Source organism: Ranitomeya imitator, chromosome 6 (genome assembly GCF_032444005.1).
Source record: "Ranitomeya imitator isolate aRanImi1 chromosome 6, aRanImi1.pri, whole genome shotgun sequence".
NCBI classification, from domain to species: Eukaryota; Metazoa; Chordata; class Amphibia; order Anura; family Dendrobatidae; genus Ranitomeya; species Ranitomeya imitator.
Genome location: NC_091287.1, coordinates 383,330,134 through 383,356,157, shown reverse-complemented (window position 1 = coordinate 383,356,157; position 26,024 = coordinate 383,330,134). Strand labels below are relative to the sequence as shown.

At 45.2% G+C, this 26,024-nt stretch overlaps 1 protein-coding gene across 9 annotated transcripts in view; it reads left to right on the top strand.

Moving 5' to 3' along the window:
* PTPRM (protein tyrosine phosphatase receptor type M) overlaps positions 1–26,024 on the top strand; it is a 1,024,381-nt gene that overhangs the window by 312,592 nt on the left and 685,765 nt on the right. For all 9 annotated transcript variants that reach the window (XM_069731071.1, XM_069731069.1, XM_069731074.1 and 6 more), the window contains exon 3: positions 13,131–13,402. In XM_069731071.1, coding sequence (XP_069587172.1) covers positions 13,131–13,402 — 272 coding nt within the window. The remainder of the gene's footprint in view (positions 1–13,130; positions 13,403–26,024) is intronic.

Genomic DNA, 26,024 nt, shown 5'->3' with positions numbered 1-26,024 from the left:
AGGTTCTCATCACTGAAGCTGGCCTCAGTGATACATTACTCCCATCCAGTAATTTACCAGTGACCTTGTCACAGTATATATAATACTGTATATACAAACCAGAGAATACAGCAGCACTCTGTAAGCACTAAGATGTATGCAAACATTGAATATATTGGTCAATTCATGTGTGCCTGTCAACCATGGCAAGGTGCCCATTCTTTGATGGGACCCTAAATCCAATCTTTATCAAGCATGCCTCTCCTGGGTTATAAGCTTGCAAATTTAAAGGGCAGGTAGGATCCAACATTGATTAAAAACAACTTTAGGTCCCCTTCCCATGTACGTTTTTCTAGTACTGTATGTGTGGCATCCTTTTTTTCCCCGATGCCACACACACCCATTATATTGTATGGTGCTGCACACATTTCCGTGTGTTTACACGGACTGTGTGTCCGTGTAAACCACACGGACAAATGTCCATTTTTTACTAGCAGCACAGATGACAAGGATCAATACAAGTCTATGGGTCTGTGTAAAATTGGTACAGCACACGCATGGTGTCTATGTGCCTTCTTTGTACGTGTTTAACATTGTAAAGTATAGGAGAAGCTTTGGAATTGAGATTTCTTTAGCCACACCAGAAAAAAATGGCTGGCACACAGATAACACACTGATCCAAATCACTGATGACACCGGTACCGTTTTTTTCCTGTAACGGTATTATACAGGCGTGTGAACAGAGCCTTAGGTTAATGGTAGGACTGAAGAGTCAAAAAAGGAGGCAGTCACAACCTCCAATAGTAAACTATCATAAAACAAAAGACTGACCAGCACTTCAAAACAGAATAAAGCAAATGTGAACAGGTTCAACAGCCATGATTGCATACTATAAAAAAAGAAAATACAGCAGCACTCTGTAAGCACTAATTGGCCAATTTATGCTCTAAGTACCTTCATTTTTATAAGTATACTCTATATAGCAGTAATGCAGTTTAAGGTTCATATATTCAATGTTTGCATATATCTAAGAGGTTACAGAGTGCTGCTGTTTTCTTTTGTTTGTATACTATGCCTTCATAGCAGATTGCACCTGTTCACACTTGCTTTATTCTGTTCAGAGGTGCTACTCAGTTTTTGTATTTCAATATACCGTGTTTCCCCGAAAGTAAGACAGTGTCATACATTCTTTTTACCCCCAAAAGTCCCACTATGTCTTACTTTTGGGGTATGTCTTATATTGGGAAAAAAATGTCGATTTTTGTTTTAACCATAAAATTAACATTTATTAACAACCTGAACAGTATGGTATTCACCACAAAACAGTTTTATAAAAGCAAATGCCAAGAATGTCTTGTTACAACCGTATCATGATGGTATTTCCATGTATAACATGTAAAACAATGAAAAACGGTAAGAACGAACAGTCTGAATATGTTATACTGGAAGATAAAACAGATTTATTCCATGACAACCATGTCATCATCTTCAGGAACATCATCATAAACATCCACACTCTGAGGTTCCTGTGGATTTTCTTGGGACTCTCGGGACTCCATTTCCTGCTGAATCATTGGCCCATATCTCTCATGGGTAGCAACGGCACTGTCCTGAAATGAGCAGGTCTTGTCCAGGTAGCCAGCTCGCAGTGCATTTGCAACGCAGGTGTCAGTGATCTTATCCCATGAATTCTTAACCCAGTTCACAATCTCTGGCAGTCTGGGCTTCACAAAGTTCCCATGTACATTTCTCTCCATTCGGTTTTCAATGTAGTCATTGATTTCCGCACGCAGATAGTCCTTGAACGGCTTGTTAATGGCGATATCCAGAGTCTGGAGATAAGCCGTCATCCCTGCAGGAATCATGATTTGGTCGATTCTCCGCTCATGAAGGAAGTTTTTCATGTTTTTTGGCGCAGTGTGTGCTGGCTGCATCCCAGATCAGCATCCCTCTTTTGTTCCCTCGCATAACAAGCGGCAGCATTAAAGCAAACCCCTTCCTTATAACAGCTTGTGTGGCACAGGCTTTTTCAGTTTCCAGCACATAAATGCCAGAAACCCGCTCAATCTTGTCCTTCTTGCCCTTTGCAATGAGAAGCGGTGTTACTTTAGTGCCATCCAGACGAATCGCCAAAATGCAGGTGACACGTGCACTTTCATAAGCGGTGGAGGGAACGTACACTGAGGAGGCACCTCGTTGATCAATGGTGGTTTGAGCTGCTTGGCCCATGAACACGGCAGTTTCATCCATGGCGATCATGTTGCAAAGACTGTATTTAGAGAAGTCAATGTCATCCACAAACTTCTTGTAGGCAAATGCACGTTTTACAATCTCAGCATCTTCCAGCCTAAAGAGGGTTGTGGATCTTCTTAAAGACAGGTCATTGCATTCAAGAAAGCTATCCACCCAGTGCTGTGATGCCTTGAATTGTTCAGGGGAAATGTCAAACTGGTGCCACTGCAAGGGCATACTCCTGAATCTGAGCCCTGGTCACCACCAATGTCTTTGCTCTCCTGTCTGCAACCCACTCAGAGACCAGGCTTTCCAGCTCTGTATACATTGGTTGCCGACTACATCCAATCTTGCGCTTTTTAGCCATTCCGCTCTCCACTTTTTCACTCAGGTTAGTGTATTCTGCACGCCATTTTTGGACCAGTCGGTGATCCAACATTTTCTCCTTGCAGAACTCCACTACATTTTTGCCCCAAGATTCTTCGACAATCGCTTTTTTATACTCCACGGTGTAGCTCTTCCTTTTACCACTGGAACCGGAAGCGCTCATGTCTAGGGGAAAAATATAGCGCACGGTATAAGCACTGCTTATGGTTCCATATCACAGTCTCCCATAGGGTTACATGTCATGATCCGAATGGCAGAGGATCACAAAAGGACAAGCACAAAAACAAAATAAGCTCTAGGGTGATGGAACCTGAGCTGACCGCGATCCTGAACCTAAACACACAACTAGCAGTAGCCGGGGAACGTGCCTACGATGATTCCTAGACGTCTCGCGCCAGCCGAAGGATTAACTTCCCCTATTAGAAGAAACACAGACCTCACTTGCCTCCAGAGAAACACCCCACAGAAATAGCAGCCCCCCACATGTAATAACGGTGAAATGAGAGGAAAGCACATACGTAGTTATGAAAATAGAATCAGCAAAAATGAGGCCCGCTAAAGCTAGATAGCAGAGGATACAAAAGTGAACTACGCGGTCAGCGAAAAAACCCTTCAAAAAAAACATCCTGAAATTACTTGAACTCATGTGCCAACTCATGGAACATGAGGAGTAATTTCAGCCCACTAGAGCAACCAGCAGCAAGGAATCACATATCTGCAAGCTGGACTAAGACAAAAATAAAGCAAAACGTGGAACAGGAAAATCAAAACTTAGCTTGTCCAGAAGATAAAAGACGCAGGGAGCAGAGGTAAAAAGACACGCTGATTACATTGATAGCCGGCGAGGAAATGACAAAAAAGCCAGGTTAAATAGGAAACTCCCATAACCTGATGGAACAGGTGGACACCAGAGACCGCAGAGAACACAAGTCACCCAGTACCATCAGTAACCACCAGAGGGAGCCCAAAATCAGAACTCACAACAGTACCCCCCCCTTGAGGAGGGGTCACCGAACCCTCACGAGAACCACCAGGGCGACCAGGATAAGCCCTATGAAAAGCACGGACCAAATCGGCAGCATGAACATCAGAGGCAACCACCCAAGAATTATCCTCCTGACCATAACCCTTCCACTTGACCAAATACTGGAGTTTCCGTCTGGAAACACGAGAATCCAAGATCTTCTCCACAACATACTCCAATTCACCCTCCACCAGCACCGGAGCAGGAGGCTCAAGCGAAGGAACAACAGGTACCTCATACTTCCGCAACAACGACCGATGGAACACATTATGAATAGCAAACGATGCCGGGAGATCCAAACGAAACGACACAGGGTTAAGAATTTCCAAGATCCTATAGGGACCGATGAACCGAGGCTTGAACTTAGGAGAAGAGACCTTCATAGGAACAAAACGAGAAGACAACCACACCAAGTCCCCAACAAGAAGTCGAGGACCCACGCGGCGACGGCGACGGCGATTAGCAAACTGCTGAGCCCTCTCCTGGGACAACTTCAAATTGTCCACCACATGACTCCAAATCTGATGCAACCTATCCACCACCATGTCCACTCCAGGACAATCAGAAGGCTCCACCTGACCAGAGGAAAAACGAGGATGAAACCCCGAATTACAAAAGAAAGGAGAAACCAAGGTAGCAGAACTAGCCCGATTATTAAGGGCAAACTCGGCAAGCGGCAAAAAGGTAACCCAGTCATCTTGATCAGCAGAAACAAAACACCTTAAATAAGTTTCTAAAGTCTGATTAGTTCGTTCCGTCTGGCCATTCGTCTGGGGATGGAATGCAGACGAAAAGGACAAATCAATGCCCATCTTAGCACAGAACGTCCGCCATAATCTAGACACAAACTGGGATCCCCTGTCAGAAACGATGTTCTCCGGAATGCCATGCAAACGGACCACGTTTTGAAAAAACAGAGGGACCAACTCAGAGGAGGAAGGTAACTTAGGCAAGGGTACCAGATGAACCATCTTAGAAAAGCGGTCACACACAACCCATATGACGGACATTTTTTGAGAGACAGGGAGATCCGAAATAAAGTCCATGGAAATGTGCGTCCAAGGCCTCTTCGGGATAGGCAAAGGTGACAACAATCCACTGGCCCGAGAACAGCAAGGCTTAGCCCGAGCGCAAACTCCACAAGACTGCACGAAAGAACGCACATCCCTCGACAAGGAAGGCCACCAAAAAGACCTGGCCACCAAGTCTCTAGTACCAAATATTCCAGGATGACCTGCCAACACAGAAGAATGGACCTCGGAGATGACTCTACTGGTCCAATTTTCCGGAACAAACAGTCTTTCCGGCGGACAACGATCAGGTTTATCCGCCTGAAACTCCTGCAAAGCACGTCGCAAGTCTGGGGAGACAGCCGACAAAATCACCCCATCCCTAAGGATACCAGTGGGCTCAGAATTTCCAGGGGAGTCAGGCACAAAACTCCTAGAAAGAGCATCCGCCTTCACATTCTTTGAACCTGGCAGGTATGAAACCACAAAATTGAAACGGGAGAAAAACAGTGACCAACGAGCCTGTCTAGGATTCAGACGCTTGGCAGACTCAAGGTACATCAGATTTTTGTGATCAGTCAAGACCACCACACGATGTCTAGCACCCTCAAGCCAATGACGCCACTCCTCAAATGCCCACTTCATGGCCAAAAGCTCCCGATTACCAACATCATAATTCCGCTCAGCGGGCGAAAATTTTCTAGAAAAGAACGCACATGGCTTCATCACTGAGCCATCGGAGCTTCTCTGTGACAAAACCGCCCCCGCTCCGATCTCGGAAGCATCAACCTCAACCTGAAAAGGAAGCGACGTATCTGGCTGACGCAACACAGGAGCAGAAGAAAACCGGTGCTTAAGTTCCTGAAAGGCCTCCATAGCCGCAGGAGACCAATCAGCAACATCAGCACCCTTCTTAGTCAAATCCGTCAAAGGCTTAACAACACTAGAAAAATTAGTTATGAAGCGACGATAAAAATTAGCAAAGCCCAAGAACTTCTGTAGACTCTTAAGAGATGTAGGCTGCGTCCAGTCACAAATAGCCTGAACCTTGACGGGATCCATCTCAATAGTAGAAGGGGAAAAAATATACCCCAAAAAAGAAATCTTCTGGACTCCAAAGAGACATTTAGAACCTTTTACAAACAAAGAATTGGCCCGCAGGACCTGAAACACCTTCCTGACCTGCTGAACATGAGACTCCCAGTCATCAGAAAAAACCAAAACATCATCCAAATACACGATAATAAATTTATCCAGATATTCACGGAAAATATCGTGCATAAAAGACTGGAAGACAGAAGGAGCATTAGAAAGTCCAAAAGGCATCACCAAATACTCGAAATGGCCCTCAGGCGTATTAAATGCGGTTTTCCACTCATCACCCTGCCTTATCCGCACAAGATTATACGCACCCCGAAGATCAATCTTAGTGAACCATTTAGCCCCCTTAATGCGAGCGAACAAATCAGTCAACAATGGCAAAGGATACTGATATTTGACTGTAATCTTATTCAAAAGACGATAATCTATGCAAGGCCTCAAGGAACCATCTTTTTTGGCCACGAAAAAAAAACCTGCTCCCAAAGGGGACGAAGATGGACGGATATGTCCCTTTTCCAAGGACTCCTTAACATAATTCCGCATAGCAGTATGCTCTGGCACTGACAGATTGAACAAACGACCTTTAGGGAATTTACTGCCAGGAATCAAATCTATAGCACAATCGCAATCCCTGTGAGGAGGAAGCGAACTGAGCTTAGGCTCCTCATAAACCTCCCGATAATCAGACAAAAATACCGGAACCTCAGAAGGAGTAGATGAAGCGATAGAAATCGGAGATGCATCATCATGAACCCCCTGACATCCCCAGCTTAACACAGACATTGTTTTCCAGTCCAGGACTGGGTTATGAGTTTGTAACCATGGCAGACCAAGCACTAAGACATCATGTAAATTATACAGTACCAGGAAGCGAATCACCTCCTGATGAACGGGAGTCATACGCATGGTCACTTGTGTCCAGTACTGAGGTTTATTCATAGCCAAAGGTGTAGAGTCAATTCCTTTCAAAGGAATAGGAACTTCCAGAGGTTCCAGTCTAAACCCACAGCGAATGGCAAATGACCAATCCATAAGACTCAGGGCAGCGCCTGAATCCACATAGGCATCAACGGAAATGGATGATAATGAACAAATCAGAGTCACAGACAGAATGAACTTAGACTGTAAAGTATCAATGGCAACAGACTTACCAACCTTTTTTGTGCGTTTAGAGCATGCTGATATAACATGAGCTGAATCACCACAATAAAAACACAATCCATTTTTCCGCCTATACTTTTGCCGTTCACTTCTGGACTGAATTCTATCACATTGCATTATCTCAGGTGCCTGTTCAGAAGACACTGCCAAATGGTGCACAGGTTTGCGCTCCCGTAAACGCCGATCAATCTGAATAGCCATAGTCATGGACTCATTCAGACCTGTAGGCGCCGGGAACCCCACCATAACATCTTTAATGGCTTCAGAAAGGCCATCTCTGAATTTTGCAGCCAGAGCGCACTCATTCCACTGAGTAAGCACCGACCATTTCCGAAATTTCTGACAATATATTTCTGCTTCATCTTGCCCCTGAGAGAGCCAATAAAGCTTTTTCAGCCTGAATCTCTAGGTTAGGTTCCTCATAGAGCAAACCCAATGCCAGAAAAAACGCATCCACATTGAGCAATGCAGGATCCCCTGGTGCCAGTGCAAATGCCCAATTCTGAGGGTCACCCCGCAGGAAAGATATAACAATCTTGACCTGCTGAGCAGGGTCTCCAGAGGAGCGAGATTTCAAGGAAAGAAACAACTTGCAATTGTTCCTAAAATTCAGAAAACTAGATCTATCTCCAGAAAAAAACTCTGGGATAGGAATTCTAGGTTGAGACATAGGAGTATGTACAACAAAATCTTGTATATTTTGAACCTTAGCAGCAAGATTATTCAGGCTGGAAGCCAAACTCTGGACGTCCATGATAAACAGCTGAGGTCAGAGCCATTCAAGGATTAAGAGGAGGAAAGAAGCAGCCAAGCTGCAATTAAGGCTAGGCAGCAAACACTGAGGAGGGAGAAAAAAAAAATACTTCCTCAGACTACTTTTCCTCCTACTTCAGCCAAAACGATGACCAATTTTTTCTGGCCGGCTATACTGTCATGATCCCAATGGCAGAGGATCACAAAAGGACAAGCACAAAAACAAAACAAGCTCTAGGGTGATGGAACCTGAGCTGACCGCGATCCTGAACCTAAACACACAACTAGCAGTAGCCGGGGAACGTGCCTACGATGATTCCTAGACGTCTCGCGCCAGCCGAAGGATTAACTTCCCCTATTAGAAGAAACACAGACCTCACTTGCCTCCAGAGAAACACCCCACAGAAATAGCAGCCCCCCACATGTAATAACGGTGAAATGAGAGGAAAGCACATACGTAGTTATGAAAATAGAATCAGCAAAAATGAGGCCCGCTAAAGCTAGATAGCAGAGGATACAAAAGTGAACTACGCGGTCAGCGAAAAACCCTTCAAAAAAACCATCCTGAAATTACTTGAACTCATGTGCCAACTCATGGAACATGAGGAGTAATTTCAGCCCACTAGAGCAACCAGCAGCAAGGAATCACATATCTGCAAGCTGGACTAAGACAAAAATAAAGCAAAACGTGGAACAGGAAAATCAAAACTTAGCTTGTCCTGAAGATAAAAGACGCAGGGAGCAGAGGTAAAAAGACACGCTGATTACATTGATAGCCGGCGAGGAAATGACAAAAAAGCCAGGTTAAATAGGAAACTCCCATAACCTGATGGAACAGGTGGACACCAGAGACCGCAGAGAACACAAGTCACCCAGTACCATCAGTAACCACCAGAGGGAGCCCAAAACAGAACTCACAACAGTTACAGCCCCATACAGTTTCCCACACAGCCTTCCATAGGGTTGCAGCCCCATACAGTATCCCACACAGCCTTCAATAGGGTTGCAGCCCCATACAGTATCCCACACAGCCTGCCATAGGGTTGCAGCCCCATACAGTATCCCACACAGCCTGCCATAGGGTTACAGCCCCACACAGTCTCCCACACAGTCTCCCATAGGGTTACAGCCCCTTACAGTATCCCACACAGCCTTTCATAGGGTTACAGCCCCATACAGTATCCCACACAGCCTGCCATAGGGTTACAACCCCATACAGTATCCCACACAGCCTTCCATAGGGTTGCAGCACCATACAGTATCCCACACAGCCTACCAAAGGGTAACAGCTCCATACAGTATCCCACAGCAATCGCAGCAAGTCTCCATGCAATGTACCATATGGGGACTTGCCGCGATTGCGCCGTAAGTGTACCGCAAGTTAAGGAAACTTTACATGGTGCATTTTGTGAATTGCTTACTTGGTACCGTAATGGTGATCAATTCCTCTGCGGTGCTGGGTAGAGGTGTGGCTTCTTCCTCATGCAGGAGCCGCTGGGCCAATCAGAGGGGCCACCAGCGGCTGCACATGAGGGCACTGAGGCTGCATGTTGTTGTATGTTGCCGGACAACATTACTGCCGGACAACATTACTGCTGCTCCCGCGGCCTCCACATCCCTCCGCTCCTTCCGCTCCAGATCCATCCGCATCCCGCTCTAAGGGCTTGTTTTCACTTGCGAGGAACACGTCCGCACTGTGGAGCGGAGCGTGTGGCCGCATAGCAACACATAGCAAGCCTAAGGGCTTGTTTCCACTTGCGAGATGTACGTCCGAGTCTCGCATGTGGAAACAAAGCTCTGGCGCCGGCACTCCAGAGCGGAGCGTGCGGCTGCATAGGAACACATGGAGCCGCACGCTCCGCTCTGGAGTGCCGGCGCCAGAGCTTCGTTTCCACATGCGAGACTCGGCGCAAGTGGAAACAATCCCTAACCTTCCGCATCCCGCAGTTAATGCAGCAAAAGGAACCGGTACTACCGTATGGCTTATATTTTTCCAACGTAAAGTCCCACTATGTCCTACTTTCGGGGTACGTCCTACATTACCCGACCCCCTAAAACCCCCCACTACGTCTTACTATCGGGGGTGTCTTACTATCGGGGAAACACGGTATGTATGTGTATATATATATATATATATATATATATATATATATATATATATATATATATATATATATATATATATATACACAGTATTTACACAGTAAAGACCAAAAGTTTGGACACACCACATTTAAAGATTTTTCTGTATTTTCATGCATATGAAAATTGTATATTGACACTGAAGGCATCAAAACTATGAATTAACACATGTGCAATTATATACTTAACAAAAAAGTGTGAAACAACTGAAATTATGTCTTATATTCTAGGTTCTTCAAAGTAGCCACATTTGGCTTTGACTGCTTGCACACTCTTGACATTCTCTTAATGAGCTACAAGAGGTAGTCACTGGGAATGGTCTTACAACAATCTTGATGGAGTTCCCAGAGATGCTTAGCACTTGTTGGCCCTTTTGCCTTCACTCTGCGGTCTAGCTCACCCCAAACCATCTTGATTGGGTTCAGGTCTGGTGACTGTGGAGGCCAGGTCATCTGGCGTAGCACCCCATCACTCTCCTTCTTGGTCAAATAGCCCTTACACAGGCTGGAGGTGTGTTTGGGATCATTGTCCTGTTGAAAAATGGTCCAACTAAACGCAAACCGGATGGAATAGTATGCCGTTGCAAGATGCTGTGGTAGCCATGCTGGTTCAGTATGCCTTCAATTTTGAATAAATCCCCAACAGTGTCACCAGCAAAGCACCTCCACACCAACACACCTCCTCCTCCATGCTTCACCATGGGAACCAGGCATGTAGAGTCCATCCGTTCACCTTTTCTGCGTTGCACAAAGAGACGGTGGTTGGAACCAAAGATCTCAAATTTGGACTCATCAGACCAAAGCACAGATTTCCACTGGTCTAATGTCCATTCCATGTGTTCTTTAGCCCAAACAAGTCTCTTCTGCTTGTTGCCTGTCCTTAGCAGTGGTTTCCTAGCAGCTATTTTACCATGAAGGCCTGCTGCACAAAGTCTCCTCTTAACAGTTGTTGTAGAGATGTGTCTGCTGCTAGAACTCTGTGTGACATTGACCTGGTCTCTAATCTGAGCTGCTGTTAACCTGCGATTTCTGAGGCTGGTGACTCGGATTAACTTTTCCTCAGAAGCAGAGGTGACTCTTGGTTTTCCTTTCCTGGGGCGGTCCTCATGTGAGCCAGTTTCTTTGTAGCGCTTGATGGTTTTTGCCACTGCACTGTGCAAAGCAGTCATCAAAGCAAAAGATGGCTACTTCAAAGAGCCTAGAATATAAGACATATTTTCAGTTGTTTCACACTTTTTTGCTAAGTCATAGTTTTGATGCCTTCAGTGTGAATGTACAATTTTCATGGTCATGAAAATACAGAAAAATCTTTAAATGAGAAGGTGTGTCCAAACTTTTGGGCTGTACTGTGTGTATATATATATATATATATATATATATATATGTATATATATAGATAGATATATACATACATGCATACTGTGTAAAATGTGAAAAGAATGCAATGACTTGGGAATCTCTTGTAGCTATATAACGTATAACACAGATCTGAGGATGAACATTAGACATTTTCCATTGCATTTGAAGAAATTAAACAATTTAGAAATTGATGACAGCACATCTAAAAAGATTTAGGCCATTGCCATATCTATAATTGTTTAGCATTTCTCCTCTTTACAACAGTCTATAAATGTCTAGAAGGTGCGGAGACCAATTTTGGGAAAGAAAATTGTCCCATTCTTGTCTGTTATGGGATTCTAGCTGCTCAACTCCACTGTTTCAGTAATGCATTGCTTGAGGTCATTCAGATTTTTGGCTGGATGAAGGGATGGGCAGATACACCAAGTCCTTCATGTATTCCTAAAGAAAGAAGTTGCAAGGTTTTACAATCAATTAATTGACCTGAGACAACGCATCACCAAAACGTAATCATGTTAGGTATGCTCTACTGATGAATATCCAGGCTATATTTTTAATCACCATACACTGTGCACAATTATTAGGTAATTTCTATCTTTGATGATTCATTTTATGATTTAACAACGACAGTAGTGTCAGAAACTCCAAAAGGTTAATGGACCTGAAACCAGAATATCTACAAAATTTGAAGTGAGGACAATATCTTATGTGTGCAGAATTATTATGCAACTACAGTAAATGAAAAATGTAAATTTTCCCATTGCAATTGTTTATTTTCTTTTGCTAAAGTGAACCTGTCAACAGGATTTTGCTAAGTAAACTACAGGCATTGCTAGGTTGGCAGTGTTAACCTGATTAAAATGATACCTGAGTTGAAGAAATCCGTCTTGTGGTTTTTGTGTAATCAGTGTTAGAAATTTTCAGTTAATCATATTCAGGTTGCAGTTCTGGAATATGACAGCATTGGAGGATAATGGGTTCCTTGTCATTTAATATTTTATTCTTCTCAAATTTTTTGGCACTTAATATGCTTGTTTCTTTACAACCATGTTGACTTTGCAACAAAACTTTTGATGGTTCTGTGATCGCCCCCTAGTATTTTAGCAATTTCAAGAGTGCTGCATCTGTTTAACAATTTTTGATTGTTTTAGTCAGTTAAATATCTTTTTTTGTCCCATTTTACCTGCGGAGGAAAACAAGTTGCCTAATAATTTTGCACACCTTGATAAAGGGTCTTAATATCCTAAGGCCACAATTCCCTCATTACACAAACAGACATCACCTGATCTGCTTCATTTAATCAGCATTTAAATTTATACAGTTTGGAGTTGGAAAATCTGCATAAAAATTATGATATAGACAACATACTTGCCTAATAATTGCACAAAATGTGCGTGTATATATTGTAATAGACCGGCTCACTCAGCTGTACACAGAGGTCGACACGGGAACACTGTCTCTAAGGTCTTCACTGGTTTATTATATATGCGGCATCAACCATGATGAAGTAAAAATAAACACGGCCCTTTTGGAAAAAACAACAAAACAAAACAAACTGGTAACACAAAGCATAGTCCTATTGCTAGTGAGGATGCACCCGCTCCGGGTGGGTTAGCAAAAGCACACGGTTCAGGTTATCACAAATACAAACACTTCCCTGGAGTTAGCCTCTCCAGACACACTGAACGTTGAATGCCTCAGGAGGCTGACTATTTAAACCCCAGACCACACCCTGAGGCAGAGATAAGGACAACCTCCCACTCTATGGTTGTCTACAAAAGTTACCCAGTCCTTAAAATGGCCACTTAGCCCCTATTAACACATAGTGTGCTAGAGCAAACTTCTGGATTTCTGCTAATATCCACAGTGAAACGTATCTCCCCTCCAACAATTTACCAGTGGCTTTGTCACATTATGTATATACATATATTTGCAATTTTTTTCTCTTGCTTTGTACTAATTGTGTAATGGTTTACATTTCAGGGTCTTTTATGATGGTGAATACAACTGGAAGACGTGTTGGGCAGAAGGCTGTCCTGCTCTTACCTCAGCTGAAAGAGAATGACACGCACTGCATTGACTTTCATTACTTTGTGTCCAGCAAGAGTGGGGTTCTTCCTGGATCCATGAACATTTATGTGACAGTTAACAATGGGGAAAAAGGGAGCTCGATCTGGAATGTTTCAGGACCAGCATCAGGCAGATGGAATCGAGCAGAACTGGCAATAAGCACCTTCTGGCCCAATTTCTACCAGGTAGGATAATCTACTTTTGTGAGCAAACAATAATGGCTAAGCAAACCCTTAGATTGACAAGTACTAATGTAAAAAAATATAATAAACATGGTATTAGAAACTCTTACGGGTAGCACAATGCAGTGCCTTACATTTTATGAACAGCATATCTATAGCATGACTGGATAGCGTCAATGATGGATTAGTGTATAAGTACCAGCCTCCTGTTTCTACAGATTGCTATCACAATGCATGTTAGTAAATTGGAATAATGATGAATGTCTTCTTTTTGTGAGTTGAGATATTGGCTTATAAGAAAATAATACAGATTTGCATGAAACTTTCTGTTGGATACCCAGAAAGAACATGCTATAGAGTAAATAATAATCTACTATATAATTGTCTAAGGGTCACTTCCGTCTGTCTGTCTGTCCTTCTGTCTGTCACGGTTATTCATTCGCTGATTGGTCGCGCCAGCTGCCTGTCATGGCTGCCGCGACCAATCAGCGACAGGCACAGTCCTGAAGAAAATGGCCGCTCCTTACTCCCCACAGTCAGTGCCTGTCGCCCGCATACTCCCCTCCGGTCACCGCTAACACAGGGTTAATGCCGGCGGTAACGGACCGCGTTATGCTGCGGGTAACGCACTCCGTTACCGCCGCTATTAACCCTGTGTGTCCCCAACCTTTTACTATTGATGCTGCCTATGCGGCATCAATAGGAAAAAAAGTAATGTTAAAAATAATTAAAAAAAAACAAAAAACCTGCTATACTCACCGTCCGTTGTCTGCTGAGCCTCTCGCGCCTGCCGCCATCTTCCTTTCCCAGCGATGCATTGCGAAATTACCCAGAAGACCTAGCGGTCTCGCGAGACCGCTAAGTCATCTCAGTAATTTCGCAATGCATCTTGGGAATGTAAGATGGCGGCAGCTGCGCGCCCATCGGCACAGCGCCGTCGGATCCCAGGAGGCGGAGAGACAGGACGCTGAGGAACAGCGACGAGAATGGTGAGTATGTTAGAACTACAAGGGGCCCTCGGATCATTAGGTGAGTATGTTTATTTTTTATTTTTTAACCTGTGACATACGTGGCTGGGCAATATACTATGTCTTTGAGCAATATACTACGTGACTGGGCAATATACTACGTGGCTCTGTGCTGTATACTATGTCACTGTGCAATATACTACGTGGCTCTGTGCTGTATACTACGTCACTGGGCAATATACTACGTCCCTGGGGAATATACTACGTCACTGGGCAATATACTACATCACTGGGCAATATACTACGTAGCTGGCCAATATACTACGTGGCTAGGCAATATACTACGTATCTGGGCAATATACTATGTGGCTGGGCAATATACTACGTCACTGGGCAATATACTACGTGGCTAGGCAATATACTACGCGGACATGCATATTCTAGAATACCCGATGCGTTAGAATCGGGCCACCATCTAGTAATAATAATAATCTTTATTTATATAGCGCCAACATATTCCGCAGCGTTTTACAGTTTAACAGTTTCAAACACAACAGTCATAAGTAACAACGTTAACAATACAATAATTAAAGCACAATAAGACAACCCTGCCCGTGAGAGCTTACAATCTACAATGGGGTGGGGGAGATATAAAGCACAGGTGTGTATTTACAATGATTTATTTACAATGATGGCCCAGCCATCTTCAGGGGGTGGGGGATAGATGGAGATAGTGAATGGGCTACACACACACAAACATAAAATGACTTTGATTAGTGAACGTGATAGGCCGCTCTGAACAAATGTGTTGTGAGCGAGCGCCTAAAACTATGCAAATTGTGGATGGTCCTAATATCTTGGGGTAGAGCATTCCAGAGGATTGGCGCAGCACGTGAGAAGTCTTGGAGTCGGGAGTGGGAGGTACGGATTAGTGCAGAGGTTAGTGGAAAGTCATTTGCAGAGCGCAGCGGTCGGTTAGGCCGATAGACAGTAATGAGGGAGATGTAAGCTGGTGTCACATTGTGGAGACCTTTGTGGGTGAGAACAAGTACTTTGAATTGTATCCTGTAATGAATGGGGAGCCAGTGTAACGACTGGCGAAGAGCGAACGTGTCCGAGTAATGATTAGCCAGATGTTGTGAATTCTGTGGCTGGATTCACTCCTGTGGTCACAAGTGGTACTGCAGCTTCTGAGCTTCCTCCCTCAGGTGTTCTGGTGAGCTCGTTAACTGCTTCATTACTTAACTCCGCCTGATGCTGCTATCCTTGCTCCTTGTCAATGTTTCAGTGTTGGATCTGAGCTTCTCCTGATTGTTCCTGTGACCTGCTGCTCTGTATAGCTAAGTGCCTTTTGCTTTTTTGTTGCTTTTTTTCTGTCCAGCTTGTCTTTTGTTTTGCTGGAAGCTCTGAGACGCAAAGGGTGTACCGCCGTGCCGTTAGTTCGGCACGGTGGGTTTTTTTTGCCCCCTTTGCGTGGTTTTGCTTTAGGGTTTTTTGTAGACTGCAAAGTTCGCTTTACTGTCCTCGCTCTGTCCTAGAATATCGGGCCCCACTTTGCTGAATCTATTTCATCCCTACGTTTTGTCTTTTCATCTTACTCACAGTCATTATATGTGGGGGGCTGCCTTTTCCTTTGGGGAATTTCTCTGGGGCAAGTCAGGCCTATTTTTCTATCTTCAGGCTAGCTAGTTTCTTAGGCTGTGCCGAGTTGCCTAGGTAGTTGTTAGGCGCAATCCACAGCCGCTTTTAGTTGTGTTTAGGATAGGATCAGGTGTGCAGTCTACAGAGTTTCCACGTCTCAGAGCTCGTTCTTGTATTTTTGGGTATTTGTCAGATCACTGTGTGCGCTCTGATCGCTAAGCACACTGTGTTTCTGGATTGCCTTCATAACACCTGTCATTAGCAAACATAACAGTACAAGGAGCCAGCGGGCATGATGTGGTCGTGTTGGGGTTGCCATGGCTACAAACCCATAATCCAGTATTGGATTGGAATTCCATGTCGGTATCCAGCTGGGGTTGTCAGGGGGTACATGGTGATGTTCCATTTTTGTCGATTTCGTCATCCACCCCTTCTGAGGTCCCAGAGTTCTTGTCTGATTATCAGGATGTATTTGAAGAGCCCAAGTCCGATGCTCTACCTCCGCATAGGGATTGTGATTGTGCTATCAATTTGATTCCTGGTAGTAAATTCCCTAAAGGTCGATTATTTAATTTATCCGTGCCCGAACACGCCGCTATGCGCAGTTATGTGAAGGAATCCCTGGAGAAGGGACATATTCGCCCATCGTCATCACCACTGGGAGCAGGGTTCTTCTTTGTAGCCAAGAAGGATGGTTCGCTGAGACCGTGTATTGATTACCGCCTTCTTAATAAGATCACTGTTAAATTTCAGTATCCCTTGCCATTGTTATCTGACTTGTTTGCTCGGATTAAGGGGGCTAGTTGGTTCACTAAGCTAGATCTTTGTGGTGCGTATAATCTGGTGAGAATCAGGCAAGGAGATGAATGGTAAACTGCATTCAATACGCCCAAGGGTCATTTTGAGTATCTAGTGATGCCGTTCGGACTTGCCAATGCTCCATCTGTGTTTCAGTCTTTTATGCATGACATCTTCCGTGAGTATCTGGATAAATTACTGATTGTTTACTTGGATGACATTTTGATCTTCTCAGATGATTGGGAGTCTCATGTGAAGCAGGTCAGAATGGTTTTTCAGGTCCTGCGTGCTAACTCTTTGTTTGTGAAGGGATCAAAGTGTCTCTTCGGTGTGCAGAAAGTTTCATTTTTAGGGTTCATCTTTACCCCTTCTACTATCGAGATGGATCCAGTTAAGGTCCAAGCCATCCAGGATTGGATTCAGCCGACATCTCTGAAAAGTCTGCAAAAGTTCCTGGGCTTTGCTAATTTTTATCGTCGCTTCATCTGTACTTTTTCTAGCATTGCCAAACCATTGACCGATTTGACCAAGAAGGGTGCTGATTTGGTTAATTGGTCTTCTGCTGCTGTGGAAGCTTTTCAGGAGTTGAAGCGTCGTTTTTGTTCTGCCCCTGTGTTGTGTCAGCCAGATGTTTCTCTTCCGTTCCAGGTCGAGGTTGATGCTTCTGAGATTGGAGCAGGGGCGGTTTTGTCACAGAGAGGTTCTGATTGCTCAGTGATGAAACCATGTGCTTTCTTTTCCAGGAAGTTTTCGCCCGCTGAGCGTAATTATGATGTGGGCAATCGAGAGTTGCTGGCCATGAAGTGGGCATTCGAGGAGTGGCGTCATTGGCTTGAAGGAGCTAAGCATCGCGTGGTGGTATTGACTGATCATAAGAACTTTACTTATCTCGAGTCTGCCAAGCGCTTGAATCCTAGACAGGCCCGTTGGTCGTTATTTTTTGCCCACTTCGACTTTGTGATATCGTACCTCCCGGGCTCTAAAAATGTGAAGGCGGATGCTCTGTCTAGGAGTTTTGTGCCCGACTCTCCGGGTTTATCTGAGCCAGCGGGTATCCTCAAGGAAGGAGTCATTGTGTCTGCCACCTCCCCTGATTTGCGGCGGGTGCTGCAAAAATTTCAGGCGAATAAACCTGATCGTTGTCCAGCAGAGAAACTGTTCGTCCCTGATAGGTGGACTAATAAACTTATCTCTGAACTTCATTGTTCGGTGTTGGCTGGTCATCCTGGAATCTTTGGTACCAGAGAGTTAGTGGCTAGATCCTTCTGGTGGCCATCTCTGTCACGGGATGTACGTACTTTTGTGCAGTCCTGTGGGATTTGTGCTAGGGCTAAGCCCTGCTGTTCTCGTGCCAGTGGGTTGCTTTTGCCCTTGCCGGTCCCAAAGAGGCTTTGGACACAGATTTCGATGGATTTCATTTCTGACCTTCCCGTTTCTCAAAAGATGTCAGTCATTTGGGTGGTCTGTGATCGCTTTTCTAAAATGGTCCATCTGGTGCCCTTGGCTAAATTGCCTTCCTCCTCTGATTTGGTACCTTTGTTCTTTCAGCATGTGGTTCGGTTGCATGGCATTCCTGAGAATATTGTTTCTGACAGAGGTTCCCAGTTTGTTTCCAGATTTTGGCGAGCCTTTTGTGGTAGGATGGGCATTGACCTATCCTTTTCCTCGGCTTTCCATCCTCAGACTAATGGCCAGACCGAACGAACCAATCAGACCTTGGAAACATATCTGAGATGTTTTGTTTCTGCAGACCAGGATGATTGGGTGTCCTTTTTGCCGTTGGCTGAGTTCGCCCTTAATAATCGGGCCAGCTCGGCTACCTTGGTTTCTCCATTTTTTTGCAATTCTGGGTTCCATCCTCGTTTCTCTTCAGGACAGGTTGAGTCTTCGGACTGTCCTGGTGTGGTTTCTATGGTGGATAGGTTGCAGCAGATCTGGACTCAGGTAGTGGACAATTTGATCTTGTCCCAGGAGAAAGCTCAACTTTTCGCTAATCGCAGACGCCGTGTGGGTCCCCGACTTCGTGTTGGGGATCTGGTTTGGTTATCTTCTCGTCATATTCCTATGAAGGTTTCCTCTCCTAAACTTAAACCTCGTTTTATTGGTCCGTATAGGATTTCTGAGGTTCTCAATCCTGTGTCTTTTCTTCTGACCCTCCCAGACTCCTTTTCCATACATAATGTATTCCATAGGTCGTTGTTGCGGAGATACGTGGCACCTATGGTTCCATCTGTTGAGCCTCCTGCCCCGGTTTTGGTGGAGGGGGAATTGGAGTATATTGTGGAGAAGATTTTGGATTCTCGTGTTTCTAGACGGAAACTCCAGTATCTGGTTAAATGGAAGGGTTATGCTCAGGAAGATAATTCCTGGGTTTTTGCCTCTGATGTTCATGCTTCCGATCTTGTTCGTGCCTTTCATGCGGCTCATCCTGGTCGGCCTGGGGGCTCTGGTGAGGGTTTGGTGACCCCTCCTCAAGGGGGGGGGTACTGTTGTGAATTCTGTGGCTGAATTCACTCCTGTGGTCACAAGTGGTACTGCAGCTTCTGAGCTTCCTCCCTCAGGTGTTCTGGTGAGCTCGTTAACTGCTTCATTACTTAACTCCGCCTGATGCTGCTATCCTTGCTCCTTGTCAATGTTTCAGTGTTGGATCTGAGCTTCTCCTGATTGTTCCTGTGACCTGCTGCTCTGTATAGCTAAGTGCCTTTTGCTTTTTTGTTGCTTTTTTTCTGTCCAGCTTGTCTTTTGTTTTGCTGGAAGCTCTGAGACGCAAAGGGTGTACCGCCGTGCCGTTAGTTCGGCACGGTGGGTTTTTTTTTTGCCCCTTTGCGTGGTTTTGCTTTAGGGTTTTTTGTAGACTGCAAAGTTCGCTTTACTGTCCTCGCTCTGTCCTAGAATATCGGGCCCCACTTTGCTGAATCTATTTCATCCCTACGTTTTGTCTTTTCATCTTACTCACAGTCATTATATGTGGGGGGCTGCCTTTTCCTTTGGGGAATTTCTCTGGGGCAAGTCAGGCCTATTTTTCTATCTTCAGGCTAGCTAGTTTCTTAGGCTGTGCCGAGTTGCCTAGGTAGTTGTTAGGCGCAATCCACAGCCGCTTTTAGTTGTGTTTAGGATAGGATCAGGTGTGCAGTCTACAGAGTTTCCACGTCTCAGAGCTCGTTCTTGTATTTTTGGGTATTTGTCAGATCACTGTGTGCGCTCTGATCGCTAAGCACACTGTGTTTCTGGATTGCCTTCATAACACCTGTCATTAGCAAACATAACAGCCAGATGGACTACCCTGGCTGCTGCATTAAGGATGGACTGGAGAAGGGAAAGTCGAGTGAGGGGGAGGCCAATTAATAGAGCGTTACAGTAGTCCAGGCGGAAGTGGATCAGGGTGACAGTGAGGGTTTTTGTTGTTTCCATTGTGAGAAAAGGGCGGATTCTAGAGATGTTTTTTAGGTGTAAGCGGCACGAGCGGGCAAGAGATTGTATATGGGAGGTGAAGGAGAGATCGGAGTCAAACATAACACCCAGACAGCGCGCCTGCTGCCGGGGTGTTATTATGGTGCCACCGACGGAGAGGGAAATGTCAGATTTAGGGAGGTTATTGGATGGCGGGAGCAGAAGAAGTTCAGTTTTGGAGAGGTTGAGTTTCAGATAGAGAGCGGACGTGATTTTGGAGATTGCAGACAGTCAGTGGTGTTCTGTAGTATAGCGGGGGGTAAGGTCAGGGGATGATGTGTATAGTTGTGTGTCATCAGCATAAAGATGGTACAGAAAGTCAAATATGCTGATGGTCTGTCCAATTGTGGCCATGTAGATAGAGAAGAGAAGGGGGCCAAGGACTGAGCCTTGAGGTACCCTGACAGTGAGAGGAAGAGGAGATGAAGTGGAGCCAGAGAACAGAATACTGAAGGAGCGGTCAGAAAGATAGGAGGAGAACCAGGAGAGAGCAGTGTCCTTAATGCCTAGTGACTGGAGCCTGGAGAGTAGGAGAGGGTGGTCAACAGTGTCGAAAGCTGCAGAAAGGTTGAGAAGAATGAGCAGAGAGTGGTCACCATTACGTTTTACTGTCAGAAGGTCATTGGTCACTTTGATGAGTGCAGTTTCTGTCGAATGTAGGGGGCGGAAACCGGACTGTGAAGGGTCTAGGAGGGAATGAGTGGAGAGGTAACGGGTAAGGCGGGAGTATATCAAGCGCTCCAAGAGTTTAGAGATGAAGGGGAGATTGGAGACTGGTCTGTAGTTGTTTGTGCAAGATGTGTCGAGGGTGGGTTTCTTAAGTAATGGAGTAATGATAGTGTGTTTGAAGGAGGAGGGGGAAATGCTAGAGGAGAGATTAAAGATTGTAGTTAGGTGAGTTGTGATGACTGGAGAGAGAGACTGGAGGAGGTGTGAGGGAATGGGGTCGGTAGTGCATGTAGTTGGATGAGAAGAGGAGAGGAGCTTGGAGACTTCTTCTGTGATGGGATCGAATGTGGAGAGTGAGCCACGGGAAATGCAGGGAGGGATGGGAGTCACGGAACTTGGTGACTGGGAGTGGATTTTCTGACGAATGTTATTTATTTTCTCTATAAAGTGGGAGGCCAGGTCATCAGCACAAATGTCTGTGATAGGGGCTTGTGCTTTTGGCCTGAGGAGGGAGTGAAAGGTGTCAAAACGTTTCTTGGGGTTGTTGGATAGTGAGGAGATCAGGGTGGTGAAGTAGGTCTGTTTGGCGAGGTGATGAGCAGAGTTATAGGTCCTTAACATAAATTTGAAGTGTATGAAGTCTTCTGGTGTGCATGTTTTCCTCCATAAGCGTTCAGCACACCTACAGCATCGCTGGAGAAATCGGGTTTGCGATGTGAGCCAGGGCTGTTTCACTCTGTGTTTGGAGGTTCTGAGGGTGAGGAGAGCTACTTGGTCAAGGGTGCTTCTAAGAGTGTCATTGAAGTGATGTACAGCCAGATCAGGACAGGAAAAAGAAGAGATTGGGGACAATGATGAGCTTAGGGAGTCTGAAAGTGTATGAGGGTTAATGGCTTATAGATTTCTGACTGAATGGTAGGTAGGAGGGTGCTGGGGTGAGCGAGGATTTGTGAGTGTGAAGGAGAGAATGTTGTGGTCAGAGAGGGGAAGCGGTGAGTTATCTAGGTAGGAGATTGAGCAGAGCTGGGCGAAAATCAGGTCCAGGGTGTTACCGTCTTTGTCTGTTTCAGAGTTTGAGAGCTGTGAGAGGCCTAGAAAAGTGGTTAGTGATATAAGCTGAGATGCAGATGTGGAAGTGGAGCTGTTAATGGGGATGTTGAAGTCTCCCAGGATAAGGGTTGGTAATTCTGAGGACATGAAGTGTGGCAGCCAGGCAGAGAAATGGTCCAGGATGTGGGTGGGTGAGCCTGGGGGCCGGTATATAACCGCTACTCTGAGGGAGAGGGGACGAAAGAGCCTGATGGTATGGACTTCAAAAGAAGGGAATGATAGTGACGGAACTGGGGGGATGACCTGGAAAGTGCATTGTGGGGACAGGAGTATGCTGACTCCACCACCAAGTCTGTTTGTGGGTCTTGGGGAATGGGAGAATTGCAAGCCACCGTGGGAAATTGCAGTAGGAGAGACAGTGTCAGAATCCTGAATGCAGGTTTCCGTGAGGGCCAACAGATTCCGAGAGTTTTTCAGAAAGTAATTGTGTAGGAAAGGAAGCTTGTTGCATACATACCGTGGATTCCAAAGGGCACAATTAAAAGAAGGAGGAGATGAAGGAGTGCAATTAATATTAGTAAGATTATTAATTTTTCGATGTGAGGTAGGGTAGGGGTTGAGGTTGGTGGATGGTGGACCTGGGTTGGGGGAGATGTCCCCTGAAATCAGTAGGAGTAAGAAGATAAAGAGCAAGTAGGTTTTGGAATTGTATGAAGTTTTTTTGTGCAGTGTGTTTGGGCAAGATGGACTGAGGTTTTTCAGGAAGGTGAGAAGTGCATGGGAGCTGTACATGGGAGAGGGAAGGAGTGAGGAGCTGATGTATATGAGTCTTGATGGAGGAGGGATTGGGCGGTGAAAGTGGATTGCAAGGGGACATAGGAGGATAGGAATAAGGCACATGGATAGAGGATAGAGTAAATACAATACCATTAAAGGGCGTATCTGGAATTATTTACATATTTTACTATGGGCCTAAGATCTAACAGGCAGGTTGTTGTGCCAGGTGCCTATCTCTGCCGGGACACAATTGTCACAGACTGCGCCTATCGGCAGTTCAGTGCCTTCCACTGACATTCCGACAGAGCCATGGATTCTCTTCTGCTCTGCTCTGTTTGCAGGGTATGACTGACAACGTCATACTGATTGACAACCAGCTCCACTATGCCTAAATGCAGTGAGTTGACTGTTAATCATAAAGATGTCGGCATTCACACCCCTTCGACAAGGCAGCCCGGAAGAGGAAGAGCTGTTATGTTGACATGGAACAGCTGAATCACCAGCAGCAGCGGTCAGTGATCGCTCAGTGCTGGTGAGGTGTAGAACAGGCAAGTAGTTAGCAACTACCTAGCTGTTAGTTTTTAGGTTCATATAAAAAATACCCTTTAAATCTTTTACACTAGTTCCATCATGCTTATAAAGGGTTATCCGTATGTCAGGACGCCCTCCCCACCCCTCACAGAAATGTAGCTTGTATGTACCATATATACTCGAGTATAAGCCGAGATTTTCAGCCCATTTTTTTGGGCTGAAAGTCCCCCTCTCGGCTTATACTCAAGTCATACCTGGGGGTCGGCAGGGGAGGGGGAGCGGGGGCTGTCTAGTTATACTTACCTGCTCCGGCGCGGTCCCTGCAGTCCCTGCTTCTTCCAGCGCTGCATCTTCTTCCTGTATTGAGCGTTCACATGGTACCGCTCATTACAGTCATGAATATGCGGCTCCACCTCCCATAGAGGTGGAGCCGCATATTCATGACTAAAATGAGCAATAACTGTGACCGCTCAATACAGGAAGAAGATGCAGCGCCGGGAAAAGCAGGGACCGCGCCAGGAGCAGGTAAGTATACGGGGAGGGGAGCGCTGCCGATATTTACCTGCTCCTCGCTCCGGTGCGGCTCCGTCTCCAGCGTCCTCTGGCAGTGACGCTCAGGTTAGAGGGCGTGGTGATGTCAGTGCGCGCCCTCTGCTGAGCCTCACTGCTGGAGACGGAGCCGCACGAGGAGCAGGTAAATATTGAAAGCGCCGGCGCCCTGAGCAAGAGAGGTGAGTATGTGATTTTTTTTTTTTATTGCAGCAGCATTATATATGGCACAGCTTTATATGGAGCATCTATGGGGCAATAATCAACGGTGCAGAGCATTCTACAGTGGGGCAAAAAAGTATTTAGTCAGTCAGCAATAGTGCAAGTTCCACCACTTAAAAAGATGAGAGGCGTCTGTAATTTACATCATAGGTAGACCTCAACTATGGGAGACAAACTGAGAAAAAAAAATCCAGAAAATCACATTGTCTGTTTTTTTAACATTTTATTTGCATATTATGGTGGAAAATAAGTATTTGGTCAGAAACAAAATTTCATCTCAATACTTTGTAATATATCCTTTGTTGGCAATCACAGAGGTCAAACGTTTTCTGTAAGTCTTCACAAGGTTGCCACACACTGTTGTTGGTATGTTGGCCCATTCCTCCATGCAGATCTCCTCTAGAGCAGTGATGTTTTTGGCTTTTCGCTTGGCAACACGGACTTTCAACTCCCTCCAAAGGTTTTCTATAGGGTTGAGATCTGGAGACTGGCTAGGCCACTCCAGGACCTTGAAATGCTTCTTACGAAGCCACTCCTTCGTTGCCCTGGTGGTGTGCTTTGGATCATTGTCATGTTGAAAGACCCAGCCACATTTCATCTTCAATGCCCTTGCTGATGGAAGGAGGTTTGCACTCAAAATCTCACGATACATGGCCCCATTCATTCTTTCATGTACCCGGATCAGTCGTCCTGGCCCCTTTGCAGAGAAACAGCCCCAAAGCATGATGTTTCCACCACCATGCTTTACAGTAGGTATGGTGTTTGATGGATGCAACTCCGTATTCTTTTTCCTCCAAACACAAGTTGTGTTTCTACCAAACAGTTCCAGTTTGGTTTCATCAGACCATAGGACATTCTCCCAAAACTCCTCTGGATCATCCAAATGCTCTCTAGCAAACTTCAGACGGGCCCGGACATGTACTGGCTTAAGCAGTGGGACACGTCTGGCACTGCAGGATCTGAGTCCATGGTGGCGTAGTGTGTTACTTATGGTAGGCCTTGTTACATTGGTCCCAGCTCTCTGCAGTTCATTCACTAGGTCCCCCCGCGTGGTTCTGGGATTTTTGCTCACCGTTCTTGTGATCATTCTGACCCCACGGGGTGGGATTTTGCGTGGAGCCCCAGATCGAGGGAGATTATCAGTGGTCTTGTATGTCTTCCATTTTCTAATTATTGCTCCCACTGTTGATTTCTTCACTCCAAGCTGGTTGGCTATTGCAGATTCAGTCTTCCCAGCCTGGTGCAGGGCTACAATTTTGTTTCTGGTGTCCTTTGACAGCTCTTTGGTCTTCACCATAGTGGAGTTTGGAGTCAGACTGTTTGAGGGTGTGCACAGGTGTCTTTTTATACTGATAACAAGTTTAAACAGGTGCCATTACTACAGGTAATGAGTGGAGGAAAGAGGAGACTCTTAAAGAAGAAGTTACAGGTCTGTGAGAGCCAGAAATCTTGATTGTTTGTTTCTGACCAAATACTTATTTTCCACCATAATATGCAAATAAATTGTTAAAAAAACAGACAATGTGATTTTCTGGATTTTTTTTTCTCAGTTTGTCTCCCATAGTTGAGGTCTACCTATGATGTAAATTACAGACGCCTCTCATCTTTTTAAGTGGTGGAATTTGCACTATTGCTGACTGACTAAATACTTTTTTGCCCCACTGTATATGGCACAGCTTTCTATGGAGCACCTATGGGGCCATAATGAACAGTGCAGAGCATTATATATGGGGCACAGCTTTATGTGGAGCATCTATGGGGCCATAATGAACGGTGCAGAGCATTCTATATGGGGCACAGCTTTATGTGGAGCATCTATGGGGCCATAATGAACGGTGCAGAGCATTCCATATGGCACAGCTTTATGTGGAGCATTCTATATGGCACAGCTTTATGTGGAGCATCTATGGGGCCATAATGAATGGTCAGGGCATTATATATGGCACAGCTTTATATGGAGCATCTATGGG